Source organism: Falco naumanni, chromosome 7 (assembly GCF_017639655.2).
Source record: "Falco naumanni isolate bFalNau1 chromosome 7, bFalNau1.pat, whole genome shotgun sequence".
In the NCBI taxonomy this organism is placed as follows: domain Eukaryota; kingdom Metazoa; phylum Chordata; class Aves; order Falconiformes; family Falconidae; genus Falco; species Falco naumanni.
Window position 1 is genome coordinate 31791023 of NC_054060.1, and position 18588 is coordinate 31809610.

Below are 18588 nucleotides of genomic sequence, written 5' to 3' on the forward strand. Positions count from 1 at the left end.
CTGGAACCAGTGGTTCTTAGGCTGCAAAACAGCTTTTCATACAAAAAAAGATGAGTCAACACTCACTCTGGGAATCCCACACCAGGTGATCACATTCGCACTCACTCATGCACATCCACCCTTATATTTACTCATAAATAATTCCTTCTGAATTCAACAGAAGTTACAGTTATAGGGGATAAGTCAAGGGCAGACCTGGACTCTGGCCAAATCCTGCCTCCCCTCCATCTCCAGAGATTTAGTATGCACAGCTAGACCCCAAGTTTACTTCCTAGCAGGTCTGCCATTCTTGCCCCCACAAACCACAGTTGCTTTAACAGCAATGGCAGGCACGTCTGGTCACACAATTCCATCTGAGGAAGGAAAAAAGCCATCTCTCAAATCCCTCTCAAACATTTTCCTTTTGATTTCACTGCACACTGCTGAAGTCAGGGCATATGCAAACACCAGGAAGACAGAATTCAGTAAAGGTGGATTTAATAATTTATTTCATGTCTTGAAATAATTTCAAAATGTGACTTGAAAAAATTTTATCTCACATGGTAAAATTTAAAGATACAGCATGATTAAAAAAAAAAAAAGATGCAACAATTTTTGCTACTTCAAAGATAACCAACCCATGCAATAACCAGACATCATGGGCAGCACAGGGGGACACCTCAACACCACAGCTGGCATTACAGAGCTCCCTCATGGCACACAGACCACATCAATTCAGGTGATCCTCCCATTTCTTTGTAAGTCCAAATCTTCTCCGTTTTCCTTTGTGTCAGGGCAGTCTGACTACGGAAGCAGGACATCCTTCAGTGCATCTTTTATTGGCCAACTCATCATACATGGCTTTCCCCAAATGAGCAACGCACGGAAACACCTGCTTAACTCCCCTTCAAATCATGGCCAAAACAGGTGTCCATGTGTTTTCTTAAATTAGAAGCCTTGTATCGGCAATTTTAATACGCATATGTATTATGTATGCATCCACACTAAATATATAAACCAACAATGACAAATGTTCTTGCTTAAAAGTCAAGTCTATGCATTTGTTAAACACTGAACACATCTGAAGACAACAGCTTCACATGAGGTCTAAACGAACCCTCAGGATGTGATACTGCCAATTCCTCTCTTCACATTGAGGTTGTACAACCTCTGTGATCTGTATTCTATTTCATATATCCACTAAAATCTTTCATTACCTTTTGGATTTACCTATTCTCAGGATACAAACCTAATCTGGCTGAAGATATAAATAGAAAATGCCCAGGGAGTTAACACACACAGATGACAGGGCAAGACTTACTAGTAACATCACCAATAAAAGCAATCAATACCTCCAGGAACAATCAAGTCTCTGGTCTTCCACACCAGGATAATAATCATCAGTATGCTCATTTTCATTTCCATGGACATTGGTTTGATCTCTCTTGTTCTTTCACGACCATGAAATACTAGACAAATGGCTCAGTCCAGTCTCTAAGCAGTCTAGAACAAGGCCACATTTTTGAGGAAAGTAAATAAGGTGTCTAGATGGTTTGGCACTACATGCCCTCATGTCAGTGTTCAAGGGCTTCAGTATCAGGACTGTACTAAAAATGCTTTTGGTACTTTGCAGAAAACAAGCAGAAGTTCCTCTCCAGAAAACTGTTAGATATTTATCAACTAAATTACACTTACTGGAACTGAGTGTTTGTTTTGGACAAAGTACCTTCAAAAGGGTAGAAGATTTGTGCCCAGTCCTGCATTCCCCACATATACACCTCATGGAGGGATGATGGCAGATAAGGAATCAAGCCCCTTGGACACTGAACAGATGAAAATGGCTTACAACATTAGCACGGCTTGATGGTGCTGCTCTTTTCTAGCTTGGCTGACAAGAGAGAAAACAAAACAGAATAAAGGAAGAACAGTTTTCACTTTCTTTTCTTATATCCTTTCTTATAAAATATCCTTTCTTATAAAATTTTAGATTTTGCTAAGTATAGCAAAAACTTGCAGGACTTTAGATATGCAGCCATTAATCATTTCAGGAAAAAAAATCTTTATGGCTTTTGCTGTTGACTAGGAATATTACAGAATGAGTTACTACCCTTCTCTACAAAGGTTATTTTTAGTAGATAAACTTATTAAAAAGTATAAAATATTTAGAAACTCTAAGCCCCTCTTCTTCAGCTTTCATACCAAGACATTTCTGTTATTTAAAGTAATATGCAAACCAAATGAACCTCTCTACTACAGAAAAAAGTTTAGATTAAAAAATAGTAATACAGCCTTCAACATATACCCAAGATCTGAACCACAAACAAATGGAATGGAAAGAATCAGCAAGAGAGATATGTTTTCACTTGTTCCTCAATTCTGATGTCAGAGGGAAATTTACTTACAGAAATAGAATTACTCTTGATTTATGGCAAGGGAACATTAAAAACCAATGGAAAACACATACATGAGAAAGCTACCAGAAAGACATCTAGATCTCTAAATCTGAGATGGTTCTAGAAACAGTCACAGGCTTTTTACTTAGCTTGGGTTAGATCATTTTGTGTTCACATACAGAGATTCTTGAACTGAGACAAGAACAGCCCAATTTGGAGCAAGCAGCTGTCAAACCTGTTTATTTCGCAACCTTCAGTACATTTAGCAAGTCTTCATAACCCACAGTGGTTTCTGCTGTATTGCCAAGAGTTCATCTACTATTTACAGTTGGCAACTGCAAGTTTATTTTCTAGGCTGATGGACTAATAGAGACAGCCTAGAAGGCAGGTTCTTCCTAGAGTCTGCAGCAATGATGACATCTGTGATCCAAAAAGCTAGGGGAATTGAACAAAAGCAATTTTTTTCCCCATGTTACTGGTTAGGGATGAAAAGCTGGGGAAAGAGACTGACTGTAGTGACACCAAAAGCTTCTGAAAGCCTTGGAACAAAGGAGCTTACGAGATCAACAACTCTCAGATGAGTAGGGAATTGGAAACAAAAATAAGACTTTTCCTTTTTACACCTCAGCTTCAGAAATTCCGAAATCCTTATTCAAGCCTTTGCAGAAGCAGCTGCCTGTCTGTTTTGGGCCATCTCTTCCCTGTCCACCAAATACAAGTGGGAGAAGGGAGAAGATACCAATTACTCTTTCCCTCTTCCTTTGTTCAGATCCTGTGAAGTTCCCACCAATGGAGATTTTGCTGTTCTCACCTGGTAAGGAGACAACTTCAGAATGCTCTCAAAACCTCAATTGGCAAAAAAACCCACAATGGTATGTCTTCAACTAGTAAATAAACAAGTCTCACAAGCAGCCCACACGCCACGTAGAGATTACAGCTCATTATGGCAATAAGACACACTTTGGGTTTCAGGCAGAAATCACAAGTCTATCAATCAACAGATGAGAATTTTTGGTTCTTAAACTGTTGATAAGCTATCTTCAGTTGTCTGTAGCTCCTCTCTAGTCAGCCCACAGTAACATGCACTGAAAAACAAAAGAAAAGAAAAAGAAAGCAAACCGGGTAGCTGTTGAACTACAGCCTTGAATGACTGGCATGTCAAGGGGTGGTGGGAAGAAAAAAAAAAAAAAAAAAAAAGACATACTGAGTCAATTAATAATAAACAGAAACATTTCCACCACCCACTGTATTTCAACATCTCCACTACTAAACCATTTCAAGTGGCTTGGACCTGACAAGAAAGTTTGCAGCAAGCTGAAACTTAATTCACATTTATCCAGTACAGATGAGTCTTTTCTTTTTTTCCAAGGGGAAAAAAAATATAAAGACCGTTTATGGTATTAACTCTGGATAGTATAGAGAAAAATATTTCTATAGGCGTTTATATAAAAGTGGTTCTTTACTATATACTGCTGCCTAGTCAACTAAGCACACAATCATAAAAAACATGTCTTACAGCACAATTATGACAATTTGGTCAAACAACAGGCCAATACTTGACAGGCCAATTCTTGACACTTTAAAAGCAGCTGTGTGACATTGAGAAATAAGTGCTTTCACAATGACTAGGCATACCAAAATTAAAGAATTTACCCAACGTACCAGAACAACTACTTCAAATCCATTACAGTCTACTGGGCAAACACATGCACTAAAATAGCAATTCAACTATGTCAATAACCTTTTTATTATGCTTATTCTCTTTGAATAAAACAAAGCATAATTAAAAAAATACACCTTTGCAACTTTTCAGGGTTCTCAAACATCAAACTAGGCAGCTATCAGGATTAGCAGCTGCCCACAGCACACCTGAACTTAAGGCACAACTACAGAATTTTCCACGTCTGTTTAAAATGCAGAAACCGCACTTTTTTAGACATCATTCAGTTCAACATTGCCCATTGTCTCACAAGACAAACTTACCGTTAACAAGTTTAAGATCTCACACCAAACTCCATACAAGACACGTTGCTCCCTTCTCCTTCCTACCCATCTGTAACCTTGTGAGGCTAAGCCACGGTGTGGGTTGAACTGCCCCCAGTTCAGGTGGCAGGTCTAATGCACGTAAGTATTTTGAGCATTCACTTACTGAGTCTTACAAAACACCTCCATAGACCAGAAATCACACTGGAAAAAACTAATACACAGACAACAGAAAATAAATGCTTTGGGGACCCAAAACAGTCACAACAAATCTTTCACTTGATCCAGAACAAGGCTTCTACCTTTTGTTCTGTACTTTCAACACATTTTACAGTACAGCAATAGCATATAGAAGCAACATTAAGGAAATGCAGCTTTATGGTAAAAGGAGGAAAAAATAATTAAAAGGTATTGTGGCATGATGGGATATCCTGAGCACATTACTGAGGGCTTGTCACAAGACATTCCCATACTTCAAATTCATGTCTAATCTCAGAAAGTGAGAAGATAAATTGATAAGACACATCTATAAGAAAACCAGACTCGGAAACCAAGGTTTTCCATAAAAATAACAGTGATCTGGGGTCTCAAGGGGAAACATGCAAGTGTATAAACTTTCTCAAAAATCAAACCCGTTACTGATCTCCTGCAAACATACCTGTTGAATGATCTGCATATGTTGGTTTATCTCTCCCAGATATTGGGAGGAACCGAGCAGAATTTTTGTCAAGAGCATAGGCTTGTATTTCACTTGAAGCATTAAAAAGTACACCGTCCAGTTTCCTTAAGCTATTCAAATACAGAGAGACAGTGCGGGTGTATCTACACACAATTAAAAACAACTGCAAAAACAGTCTGTTGGAGCAATAACTGCATCATCCGTGTCCTGGATAGCTCCAAAAATACCATCAGTGCTCAAAACGCAATGTGTGAGAACCTCTACCACTAAGCTTGCTTGGTTTGAAAACACTGAAAGAACAATCTGCCATGACAAAGTGCTACATGAGAGCTCCTGCATAAATCTTGTTTTATGATACAATAAATTCTACTGTCTGGTTTTATGTAATTTGTCAGAAATGAGTGGCCAAACTCAAAGGTGAAGACACCAACTCGCATTCTGATGAGCAACAAAAGTCCTAACAACCTTGAGTTTATATACGCAGACTAGGAACACCAAAATTGCATTTTTGCATTTTAAGTTGGCACCAATGCCAAAGAAGCTGCTGTAATCTGCCCTCATGCTGCCATACACTGTCCTTCTGCTGCTGTCATCCTCCGCAGGCCAGAAAAACATTTGTGCAGCCACATGGTTATTTGCTGGGTTGTTTTTCAGCCAGATGAACTCTCCCATTTGGTTCACCACATAGTTCACAAATGCTTGGACAAGCACATAGCAATGGGCAAAGTGAAGGTAGAAATGAGTAACCAGGGTGAGAAAGCTGAAGCAGGATGTTGTCAAGTATAAAATCCCAGGCAAAACACGCATATCACACCACTGTCATGAAAGTCTTGAAAGCCAGACGCGTTTAAGACTCACTCATTAGGGAAGCTGAAGCATGAAGAGAACAAGGACAGTTTAGTACCAGACAATGCAGTTAGTGCCCGGCAGCGTGGGCAGGCACTTTTGTAAACACCACTACATAGCTACACAGCTTTGCAGATCTGCTCTCAAAGTGGATCTAGGAGAACCCTCAAGTGAACTCCAGGTCCCAACAAGTTGAGCAGCCAAACTTCCTGCAGATTTCAGACAGGTTAGGGCACCCCACGAACAATGCTCCCATTCAAGCAGCTTCCACCTGCGTACTGACACCGAGAGGGCTTTGACAAAGGGAGATACCCCAGTTGTCAACATGCCCCTGACAGGAGCACCAGCACAGCTGTGCTGCATATCAAGGAAGAGGACAGCACCACAAAAGGCAATCTCTGAACAGCTTAGGCTGATACAAGATCACATCATCAAAACCTTTGGCAATAAAAGACCCTCCCCAGCATTAGGCACACCTTTTACGAACTGTGTAATAACATCTGAGGCAAGACAACTCAACTCTGGGAGAAACAGTTCCCCTGGAAGAGAACTCCTCACCAGCGTTGACAGAACTAACCACAGTAAATCAAACCTGTGAAGATGCTCATCATGGCCAAGGATGCCAGAAAGGTCCCTTTCAGTTTAAAGAAGTTACCAGAGATAGCCACTGGATGGGAGAGTATAGAAAACTGTTCCTCTCTTCCCAAGCTCTGAATTCAAACAGCATCCAATGCTGTTTTTTGAAATTTGTCTTTTTTATTCCCTCTTACAAAACTTGTAAGGTATACCTAGCTGTTTTAGCTTGATCCAAAAGTATAAGGAGAGAACACAATCCAAGCAGTGTCCATCTTTATTCCAGGGTACCCTAAGAGCTACTTGATCAACACACCTCTACAAAGATGAGCTGAAGTACAATTACAACACAAGCTATACAAGAACAGGTGGGGTACAGACAGAGGAAAAGTATTTTTCAGAACGGCTCTTTGGCTCTCTTGTTTTTAGCATGTCACATTACTTCAGAATATTTTTTAAAAAGCATACAAGATTACTTTACAGGCAAGTCCTTCCACAATAGAAACAGAAGGGAACATAAGGGAACATAACTGAACAAAAGAAATTCATGCATTTGAAACAAGTTATTGGGAGTTCATCATTTAAAGAGCGCCAAGGAGTGGAACAGACATCCCTATATCAATTAAACAGTATTGCATGGTCCCTCTGCAATGTGATGCAGTCATGAAAAGGCACATGCAACCCACAGATGTATCAGAAGAGCTGCTGTTGTCAGAAAGACAGAGTTACAGGAGGATGTGAGGAGACTTCACCCAAAACAACATGTGCGGTTCTGGTCACTCAAGACAGATGAGCTTACCATATAAATGCAGAAAAGGATGACTAGGATGATCAAAAGATTGGGAAGATTGGTTTATCAGAAGAGACATACAAGAAGCTACTTAAACTAAAACAAACAGGTCCAAACACTACAGTAAAAATTTATATGGGAAACTGTAGTTCTCACCAGCCATAATAGTGAGAGGCTGGAACCACATCCAATAGAAATAACAGGGCAAAAATTAGTTTAAAAATGAAGTTTTATAAGCTTGTGAGGAGGATTTGATTATCTGATTGTCTTCAACAGGTAACTAGATTTGATAACCAAGGTAACTAGGACCACAGATATGACTGGAGTCATGTGCTCTAAATTCTGAAACCCCAAGACAACAACTCGGGAAGAAAAACAAAAAAGAAAAGAGAAAAGCTAAATTTGGTGAAGACACTGAAATATTAAATGCATCCTTGAACACTGAAAATTATTTTTAAAGGGCAACATGCACAGCACAGATGTTCTAGCATCTGCTCCTTCTGCTCATAACAGAAACAACTCCTAACCATCAGTCTCTAAAGCAGTCTTTCATAAATTACACAGATTCATATTCTTTTATCAATAACCAATTAATTTGTCTTATCTGGCCATAATATGTCTCAGAGATCCAAACTTGATTCACTTAGATCAATTTTTTCACCTTGTGGAAAAAGAGATAAGGTAAGATCATACAATTCTGCTTGTCTTTAATAACCAATATAGCAACACAGAAGGAAATGAGAGTAAGCATTCTCAGATTGTCTATATTTCAGATAGTACATGTAATTTCATACGGATATATACTCTACTAGCACATAAAAAAGTCTTCTGGTAGCAAGTACATATTAGCTGATTCGTACCTCTGTACACCTTGTACCATGCCATGCCTTAGCTCACAAGTAGAACAAGTTTAGATGAACGACGGTTGTGCAGCAAAAGGTGGTGGTCACGACTGACAAATCCCCATTCCCTTCATCAGTCTGATACCGCCTGAGGGAACAAACTACTGCCCAAGACTGCTGCCTTTCCAGTGAGACAGAGCAAAAGCACCAGTAGCCTTTGACTACAAAGGACTCAGCAGTATTTTTGTTGTTGAGAGCACACAGGTTTCCCAGACTAGTGTAGGTAACTTTACATCACATCCCTAATTCCCTACTGGAATTTCAACTGATTGGAGCTTTATTTCCTGCCCTAAAGCACCATTTAGAACGACTTGCTAAATCTCTGTTGCCTTTACTATTACAGTTTGAATAGCTGGATGTCAGAGAAGGAAAAATGAATTCTTGCAGTCCTTAAATACCTTACAGAGCAGAGTCTAGGTTATTCTTCACATGAGGTTGCACAAAAGTCTCATCAGAAGAAAAATGAGCAAAAAACCCAACTCAATAACATTTTATTGCCATCTTTCAAGCAAATATAGACAATCCTTAAAAAAATAAGCCTGGGCAAGTATCTTTTAAAAAGACAGACTGGCATTTAAAAGAAAATAAAAATCCACTTGCGAAGAGTGAAAGGTTTGTGTATTTCTGGTTTTGAAAACATGAAAAAAAACGTATTTGACACAGAAGACATAATATACATAATATATATTAAAAAAAAATCTAACAAACCATTCAGAGCTTGCTGAACAAGGTCACTTCAACATAATCACTAATAGAAACAGGGGCACCAACAGACCCCTGGGGTCATTCCCTGCATTTCTAGAGCCGTGCATTAGACTGTCCAGAGAAATCTGCAGAACATTTGCCCATGAACAAGCCACAGATCACACAGAGCCTTGCAACTCAGCACTAAGGTTCTGACAAAGCTATTTGATTTTTAACCTAAAAAAGCTAAAGGACATGTAAAGAATGAACCCAAAACCAAGTAAGGTATCTCTTGTTGCAGTGGATCGCCTATTTAGCAGTGTCTATGTTAGCCTTGTGTCTAAAGCTCATTTGCATCATATCACTTCCCAAAGCCAGCACTTCTGATCCACTAATGCTCTTTAGCATCACAGGCACCTTATCAAGCTCTGTAGCTGCAAACTCTGAAACTGCAGCACTAATAAAGGTAAGTTACTAGAGTTACAGGTTTAGTTTCAGTTTCTGCAATCCAATAGATTATTGCATTTTCTTGAAAAGCTGCTTTATCTCACCAATCTTCATTTTGACCACTATAAGTGCAAAGGAGATAGTCATTAGAAAATTCCAACAGTAGCAATTCAAACAGCTTCCTCCCCTCCCTAGTCTCATTTGGGAATCTCCTACTTCCTACCAATTTTTAAGGGTCATTCCTCACTTCATTTTCACATAATCCCTAAACAACCATTATCACATCTTTTCTCAGCATGAGATAAAATATAGACTGTGCTTCATAAACAGTGGAGACCTTAAGATTACATTCTTGGTGGGACACAGCATGATAAATATTTCAGGGATGTCTTGAAATACCTACAATATATATACATGGCCAGTGAAACAATCTCAAACACAAATATGTTTTGACTTATTAAAAAAAGAAAGGAAAAACACACCAAAACCTCCTCCCTGCCTCCCATGCTGGTCATTGCAGGTCAGATTGCAATTTCCTTTTTAAGGGTGGCAGAGATCTTGACCTACTTAAAGCCTGGTAGGGAACATTTTTTTGCATTGTAAATTTAATCATTCAAAAAAACGCTTTTTCCTCAAGCTTAAAAATAAACAGCAGTTGCTATTTTAGTACATTAAATCAGTTGGTGAACATTATGCAAACTTTTTGAAGTTAAATTGTAAGAGTACATTCAATACAACTACTTTCAGAGGAAGGTATTAAATATAAATAAGGAGGGCATGTGTCAGACCTTCATTAGCTATGCTGGCATCTCAACCATTTCCTACAGATTGTAGGGAATAAAAACCCAGCCCTATTTCAGTGAAGTTGGAGGTAGCTTCACAGGTTATCAAACAGGACTCAAAGTACGCAAATACATTACTCACCATACCAAAGACGTAACACAAACCGTTCTCTCAAAAGTTGCAGCACATTATGAACAATCTTATGATGACAGTCGTAACGCATATTCGTTCTTTTAGTATTTGTTAGTGGGAGAGACAACAAGGAGAATCAGTTGCACAGTGTGGGAGCAAGAAAAGACAACATGTGTTAACAGAGGATCAAAGTGACAAAAGCAAAAAATAGTATTTTACCAAAATAATTCTATTCTTGTTTGTGTTTATATCAGTACCTGTTATGCCACAAACCACACAAAACAGAACATCCCAGTGCAGTTACTCAGCAGTGGATGCAGACACTGGGACAAGAGACTGCAGGGCATATGTGGAGGAGGACACACAGCAGCCTCCCCACATTGCTAAGCTGATCACGATGTAATTGTTGTCAAAGGATCCTAAGTCAGATAAATATCCACAAATCTGTTCTTCATTACGTGGAGTTCCTCCCAATGCATAAACACCAAACTCTGAGCACAGATTTATTGGGCATTTGTGTGTGGCTCATTACTCGTGTGTGCAAATAGCTTGGAAGAAGTATTTTTGAATGCCTGTTTAATCATAAACCCCACGTGCCACCCCCTTTAAGACAGGTCTAACTTAATCGTTTTGCAGAATATTTTTGGTCATTCCTATCTCTGCATAACGTTAACTGAAAAAAGTCATTAACATTTCCATTCACTAGTTCAGCTGTTAATATTACACAGACAACCAAAACCCACCATTGTCCATGGTTACAGTCTTCTGCTGCATGGCACCATAGCCCACTAATTAAGTAAAAAGACACTGAAAACCAGTAAGGAAATGGAAATCTGGCCCAAGATTCAAATGATCAGTTCCAGACTGATCAGTTTCAGCTTATCTGTTTTATCCAAACATCAGATGAGAAAAAATTCAACAGTGCTGCAGGTTCTCTCATAAACACCACACTGCTCTATAAATTATACAGGATCTGCATGCATATTGAAAAGCAGCATTTATTTAGGCTCAAAACAGCTGTATCAAAGCCGTGTAAAGAACATTGTTCCTGATCTGAGAAACAGCAAAGACTATTTTCCTTATCCATATAAATCACACACAATAAACGCCTGATATTATCTAGTGCCACTAAAGCAATCAAATTAAAACAAATCAGAAGAGTACACTGTTGGGCACATAACTCCAGGAAAACTGAAAGCCTTTGAACATATAATTTTATGCTTTTTATACGCTCCTAGCCTCATTCAAGTAATAAACTTATGCACAATAATGAAAAGGATTTCTTCATTTTCCACCACCCACCAAAAAAATAAAAAAACAACATCTATTTTACATGTGAATTTTTGATTCTGCAGACCAAGAAAGCAACCACCACTAGCAAATTCCACAATGACCAACAGACTGGGGGACTCAATTAAGGAAAAAAAAAAAAAAAAAAAAAGGATCAGTTTTTCAGAAAGCAACAACCCCTCCAGTTGCTGACATTCTGGAGGTACCCACTGAACACTGACCACCTTTAACTTCCTTGGCCAAAGCAATCTGCATATGTGCAAAACAAGAAGTTCTCTCTACTCAAAAATGAGTCTCTAAGGAGATCCCAGATTGATTTACCTACTCTCAGCATTTTATGGAATTAATTATTACTATGAATTATTGGGCTCAATTCTGCAAGCTTAATGCACAAACTGTCCTTGATGTCCAACAGGGATAACCTGGGCAAACAAGGCTTCTTCCACTAGGGCTTAGTTTTTGGAATAGTTGTGTGAAATCTGAATTTTTCAGATTTGAAAGCATGAGCTCAGCCCTGTGGCACACATTTGTTTAGGTCGCTCCTTGTGTGCTGTGGGCCATGAGTGTTCTGTAATGCGGTTATACGATAACTTTTCCCATGTAAGGGTTCACTCTCCCCTTTGAAGATAAACCTAACATTTACAAAAAATGAAGGTCCTTCTCATATTCAGTTTCACTGCTGTTACTCGTGAGTACAAGAAAGACCTTTTTGTCACAGTCCGTACTTGCATGATAAAGTCCTTCAACTCATCACCAATCCCCATCATTAGCCATCTTCATTTAAACCTACACTCCTGCTACTTATTATACAATTCCAGTAAGTTCTCCAAAGTTCTCAGATCCCCATGAACTTAAGCTACTTCCTTAACTTTGCCACTTTTATCTAAAGGGCAATCCAGGCTACTTCCACCCCCTAAAACCACATGCAATATTTTGAATAGAGGTACAAGGTACTCACTCTACCATTTATGTTTACCAGCATTTTCTCCAAAAAACATTACGATGCTACAGAAAAGTCATTATCTTACCTACTTCCACAAAGGACACAAGTCAAGTTTACTAGTCAAAAATAAAAAAAGGGATCCAAAGGAAGAGATGGCTTGTTTGTAGATACTGAAGACTGCACCCTGGCTATTGCAGTTATCAGGCACTCAACAATTAAACCCTGAAAAGAATCCAGTTACTGGCACAGACTGCAGTTCATGACTGATGGTGCCATTGTGCAACAGAAATATTTGCAAAGCAACAGCAGCTTTTTGCATTTACAGCCTATCAGTCTACCTGGGGCAGAAAACACCATACTGGGTGTTTTCCTTGGAAAACCCAGTAAAACAAGTTTGGTGACACCCACTGCAGCACAGCCTGAACCCAATGTACAAAGTTAACCGGTCTAACAAAATTCCCCGGTAAAATAACATGTTACAGTTGGTCATGAAAATCAAAGATCAGGCCACATTCCAGAGATGACTGAACCCAACACAGAAACACACACATCTCTTTCTGTACTGGTGAAGCATAACCATTACCTGCTACCCTACCATTATCACCTTCCCTTAGCAACCTGGTTAAGCGGGACAGGAGTGTGTCAGACAGGGTCATTAGAAATAAATAAATGTGTAAATTAACTCAGTAATCCTAGGGATGTATGTAAGACTCTCCCTTCTTTTTCCTCCTTTTAAGAGGCCTTTACATGCTACCTTATGCTCTGTCCTGTATCAGCATGACATGCTGAGTCTTCAAAACTGTTTTGTATTAAAAAATAGAATACATGACTCAGATGGTTTAAAGATGTATATGCTTACTCAAAAAATACTCCACCCCCAAAATATCACCTTTAATAGCAATTTACATTATAGTTTCCAGAACTGCCAAGTACTTGGCTGCAAAACTTTCAAACAATGGAACTGAAGCACCTGTGAAATACTGGGTTTTCTTTAACTGCAGAAATCAGCATTATTAAACACTCCAAAGAAACTATTTTGCTGGTCGGCCCTTATGTAAATTTAATGCAACCGAATATCAAGATGATAAATTTTCACCTCTTATGTGAAAGTCCTCCCATGAAAGAAAGCATCTCTCCCCCATGAAGGGCTATTTCCTGCCAGTCAGTCTTTCTTATCTGGTTGCTGAAGACCTTGATAATACTGATTTGTGCACTCTCCCTTCTCAGGGCAGCCACCCTCAACCACATAGATACAATCACACTCAACTGCCACCCAGACTGTATATGTGGAATTAAATATCAGTCAAATTCTCATTGGCTTTAAATGATGAAGTGTTAAAGCTGTGGGAACGTGTATAGTAGAGGCAGCTTAAATGTAATGTGGTGTAATTGCATAAAGATGTGAATGCACTAATGAGATAATAGTATGTTTTGGTTCTGCTAGCTAGGCACCAATTGTCACTCTGGGCACAAAGTCAAACAGTTCAAACTGCCACCAGCACCTGCATCGTACCCCCACCTACACAGCAAACAGATGACAATGAAAGACAAACCCATGCAATTTCTGCTCAGCAGCTTTTAGCAAAGCCAAATTCAAGTGATGCTAAATTGTCCATTAAATGACCATGTCAAAAGAAGTTCGCTGGTTCTGACAATATACAATTAAGTCACTTTTTCCATCCTCAACATGCCCCTTTAAGAGGCATGTTAAAACTCAATACTTCATCATATGTAAGTTAAAAATGTGTGTATAAGCTGTAAATTGTTGCTTAGCCACTCTCAGACATAACATGTCAAAATGTGAATATGTTCAGCTCTTTTTTACTACGAAAAAAATCCTAATCCTTCAGACAGCTACTACTGGAGAGGCAAGCTGGCTTCACAGCCCTCTGGGAATAGAAGTCTCAAGTAAGGAGTGAAAACGAAACCACAATATTTGGTGGGCTTCAAGGAGGTCTTGGATTCAGTTCCATATACTTATTTGAACAGTCCCACAGGTATCACCAGTAAACAAAACTCTGTTCATTACAGTTTGCAAGATCAGGCCCCTCAAGACAATGGCCTACTGAAAGCAAACAAACAAAAAAACACTACAAAAAAAATCGAACGACAGATCCAGACACTTGAGAAAATACTTAGTATACGTATTGGAAAATTCCCATGTAACTGGAGATTTTGCTTTCCCTAGAGCACAATGTGGATCTAGGACTGCCCAGTGTTCCCCTTTGCAAGCAGCCCTAGCAGCAAGGCCACACTTACACCAAAGTTTGGGGAAAACTCATCAGGAACTACTTTTCACTTGTTCTTTGCTACAAACACTGTCAAGTTTTTGTTCAAAAACAAAGGCTATAGAGGGTGAGGAGCTGGAATACTGCTTCTGAAAACCTTCCTAAACTTGACACAAAACTCAGCCCAACAGACTACAGCCCTGCTCTGCTCCACTCCGCAATACAGCAACAATCTTTCCACCGCTAAAAAACCCAAGTTACTTTTTTCCTGTTCTGCAGCAATGACCTGCAATTTCTGATATAGCAGAAGAAGGAGGACAAGAACTGCCTTGCTCAAAAGACTGGTCCAAGACATGAAGGCTTTCATTCCCTCTTCTGGAGTCAAAAGTGTACATACTGGGGCAAAGTACCAAAAATACAAAGGTGCCCACTCTTGGTTGTCCTTGTGAAGATCACCCTGCTGTAAAGGTCGCAGCAGAAATGCTTCCTCTGTATTTCATAGGCTGTGTCAAGCCAGTCACTCCCAGAGCATTAAGGAAAACCGGTTACAAGACAAAAGCCTTCCTCAGCTTTGAGGAGTGTTTAAAAACGTGATGAATGCCAGTGTGTCCTAGCATGCCAGCTTGAAAATAAGTCAAGCACCTGGCCCTCAGCACAAAAGGCTGACTCACCTGTATGGCATCTATTACCCTTTGAAAAGACCCCAAGTTTAGCACGCCAGGGACACAAAGTATTTTCAAGAGGCTAATGTGAGCAAGACTTTTCCTTGTCCTTCTCTCCACCTGCACACATTGCAGATCAAAGTTGTGGGATAGCTTCCAAAGACAGGGGACAAAGATGACTTGCATACATGCATATCACCCTCTGACACAGCACAAACGCTCCCTGACACCAGCCCACCTACTCTACTCCCAGGGGGAAAGAAAAACAGCATAGATATTAAGAGCTGTAAACACAATAAACTATTGCTTAAATGTATGCTCCACAAAGCTCAAACGTCAGTGTTACTCCCCATCCCACCCTGCAGCTCAAAACCGAAACAGCACTTCAGTTCGCACAAGACACTATCAACTCAGTCAGGAGACAATGGTGCTTTTTTGTTCCTGCTGTATCTTCACCTCCCCTGCCAAAATTAGTTTGCTTTTCAGACTACAGCCAGTTCAAGGCTTTTTCCATTCCCCCTACCATCCAAACAGATTTTGCTTTGTATTATCTTCACTTTCATTTCTGTAAAAAAGAAAGCTAAGTAAAATGAAAACCACCACTCTTATCAAATACCATAAGGTGCAATGACCATCTTCCTCAGTAATATCTAATGCCAGCTTTTCATTCACACTGGTGACAATGCTAGAAGGTCACTGTAAACCAAAACACACACACAACCACCACCCAGGCTTTGAAAGGACTATTAAAAGATCTGAATGAGAAGCAATCTGAAAACTCTTCCTACTTCAAGGAGAAAGTTGTATCCTCCCCAGCACAGTCTTTCATCAAATTGCAACACTTCCAGTAATCCACAAGTGATCCTTTTATTTTCAGGAACATAAACTTTACATAACATAAAGAGACAGTTCCTTGCAATTTGTTTAAGCTAAATCCAAATCCAAGCTACACAGCATTTGAGCAAAAGAAAAACAGAGCCTCTGCATTCTCAGGCTGTCAACTAAACCAAACATCTGAACTCCCACAGTACGCATTGGGGAAATTGTGTGGGATCATCTAAGATCAAAGATTTTTTCTGCATGGCTGCCACACACCTACATGGCCACTGTATGCTGTAGGAATGCTACCAAGACAACACCCTCCTTGCACAGCACTGAAGCTATCAACAGACACATATACAAGTACTTAATACAGACACTTATTTATTTTTGCTGGCATCACATGTGGCTACTACAAGTGCAAGGTAGCATCTAGTCCTACAGTAGCTTATCCTACTTTTAAATCTGGGCTGTCATAGTTTCCCACCCCACATTCAAGTTCTAGTACCTGTACAACAGTGTATGTCCCCAGGAATAGTACAAGGAGCTAAATCAGCTGATAACTAGTCTAAAACCTGAAAATGGATCACCTCCCTGAACCGGTTCACCATTCACTGTCAAGATAAAGAGGTTAGGAACTCAAGGATGGGACAGGCATGTGACACAGGGAACCATGGAGACTCAACTGGAAGTCAACACACATTTGTGTTTTAACCACATCACTGTTCCTCTTTTCTTCCTGTAGCCTTTATATATAACCTGTGATATCTGACATCTACATCTTCATGTACAATGCATAAAAATACTTTAGACCAACAAGGCCAGACAAAAAGCTTGTATGCACTAGCAGCAGAGTGCAGGAAGAGTAACAACATCTTGAGCACAAGCAGTAACAATACCACTGAAAGGGCACAATCGCAGATGCTTGGCAAAGCGCAACCCTTCTGTTCATGATTCAGCTTAAAAATACATAGTCAAAACCAGCATGTGAAGGCACATGGCTACCAGAGTCTCAGAAAACACAGAGGGCCCACAGAAAAAACACACACAGAGGGGCAGCTGCACAATAGGTTTTCTCTCGTGGCAAAACAGACCTTGCTGCTGCATATCCCCATCCCTTCCCTGTACCTGCTGCCCTGGCATTGCAGCTTGCTGCCCCTCAGATGTGCCAATATAACTGTGTGAGAGACCGGATAACAAAGCATAACAGAAAAAATAAGGGGGGGGGGGGGGGGGGGGGGGGGGGGGGCGGGGCAATAAAAGAAAAACAAAGCAAAAAACACCTCATGACCCTAAAAACCCCACTCCTTTTGAAACTCTGCTTTTTAAACCTGATTTCCTTTTCCAAGGACCAAAACCTCAGTTTTCATCTTGGTCAGTAGCACTGAGATGATCCAGTGGATTACCTGCCCAAACACCAGGTTGCACAAATCACAAGTTATTTATGAGCTCAGTGTTGTAACACAAAGTAAAACCTCTAAAAAACTCCAAAACTATACCACAGAGCAAAGCTGAAATATAATTACCTTAACTAATGCAAATACCTTTTTCTGGAATGCCCAACAGCTATTCATAGGATTGGCACAGTCTAAGTTTAACACTTTTCATTACAAGGCTCTCAAAAGGCTATTTTTGTTTGCTGTAGAAGCAGGTTATGTTTGAAGATGAAGGGTAGATGCGAAAGACGTTCTAACATGCCACTTATACCACACTTCAAAATTTAGAGAGCCCTGTAAAACCATCATGATTTTTCTCATCAGTAAGACAAAGGTAGCAATGCTTTTTTACATCACAGGAGAAATACATAGGCATAAAAGGTTTTATATGCAGAAACACTGAGCACTACAGAAAGGGAATATGCCTGATAATGTCTAGAAAATAACTAATCAAAATATTCCCTGAATATGGTACAAAACAGGTCCTGCAAGCTGAAAATTAGCAGTCTACATCAATAATAGCATGCTACCATATATACAGAGGAACCAAGCTAATACTGAACAAGAAATCCTTTTTCTGTAATTTTCTACCTTCTGGGTGTTAAATTCAAAAGCTACATTCCAAGCTTTGTTTTGATGTACAAGACACTCCAGGTCAAAATACTTAAGTTATCTTCAAAGAACATGAAAAAAAATCTGCAGAAATCAAGAGTTTTATTAAGGTAGCCCCTCCAAACTTGCACAAAACAAGGCACTCTCATCATGAAATGGACTGGCATATTTATTACAATCCCCTAGTCAAAAGAGGTCAGTGCTTAAGACTGCTAAATAAAAAGATCAGATGTCACTCAGGAGAAGATGAGGAACAGCCATTTAAGACCTTTGCACCAGTAATATTTAAAGGGGGGCAGGGGGAACCCACAACACGAAACACCCTACACACAACTCCCTCATCTCAACCACCTTCAGCTTCTACTGTATAGTCCAAGCTAAATATGAAAAGTGACTGCATTAGGACA

The 18588-nt window shown here is 39.6% G+C and overlaps 1 protein-coding gene across 7 annotated transcripts in view; it reads right to left on the minus strand.

Annotated features, from left to right (window-relative positions):
* MNAT1 (MNAT1 component of CDK activating kinase) overlaps positions 1-18588 on the minus strand; it is a 124623-nt gene that overhangs the window by 89486 nt on the left and 16549 nt on the right. The window contains exon 1 of one of the 7 annotated variants that reach the window (XM_040601005.1): positions 1675-1784. The exons of the other annotated variants lie outside the window; for them this stretch is intronic. Within the exon in view, the coding sequence (XP_040456939.1) occupies positions 1675-1751 (77 nt within the window). The 5' untranslated portion in view covers positions 1752-1784. Of the gene's footprint in view, positions 1-1674; positions 1785-18588 lie in introns of those variants that run through there. 7 annotated transcript variants of the gene reach the window in all.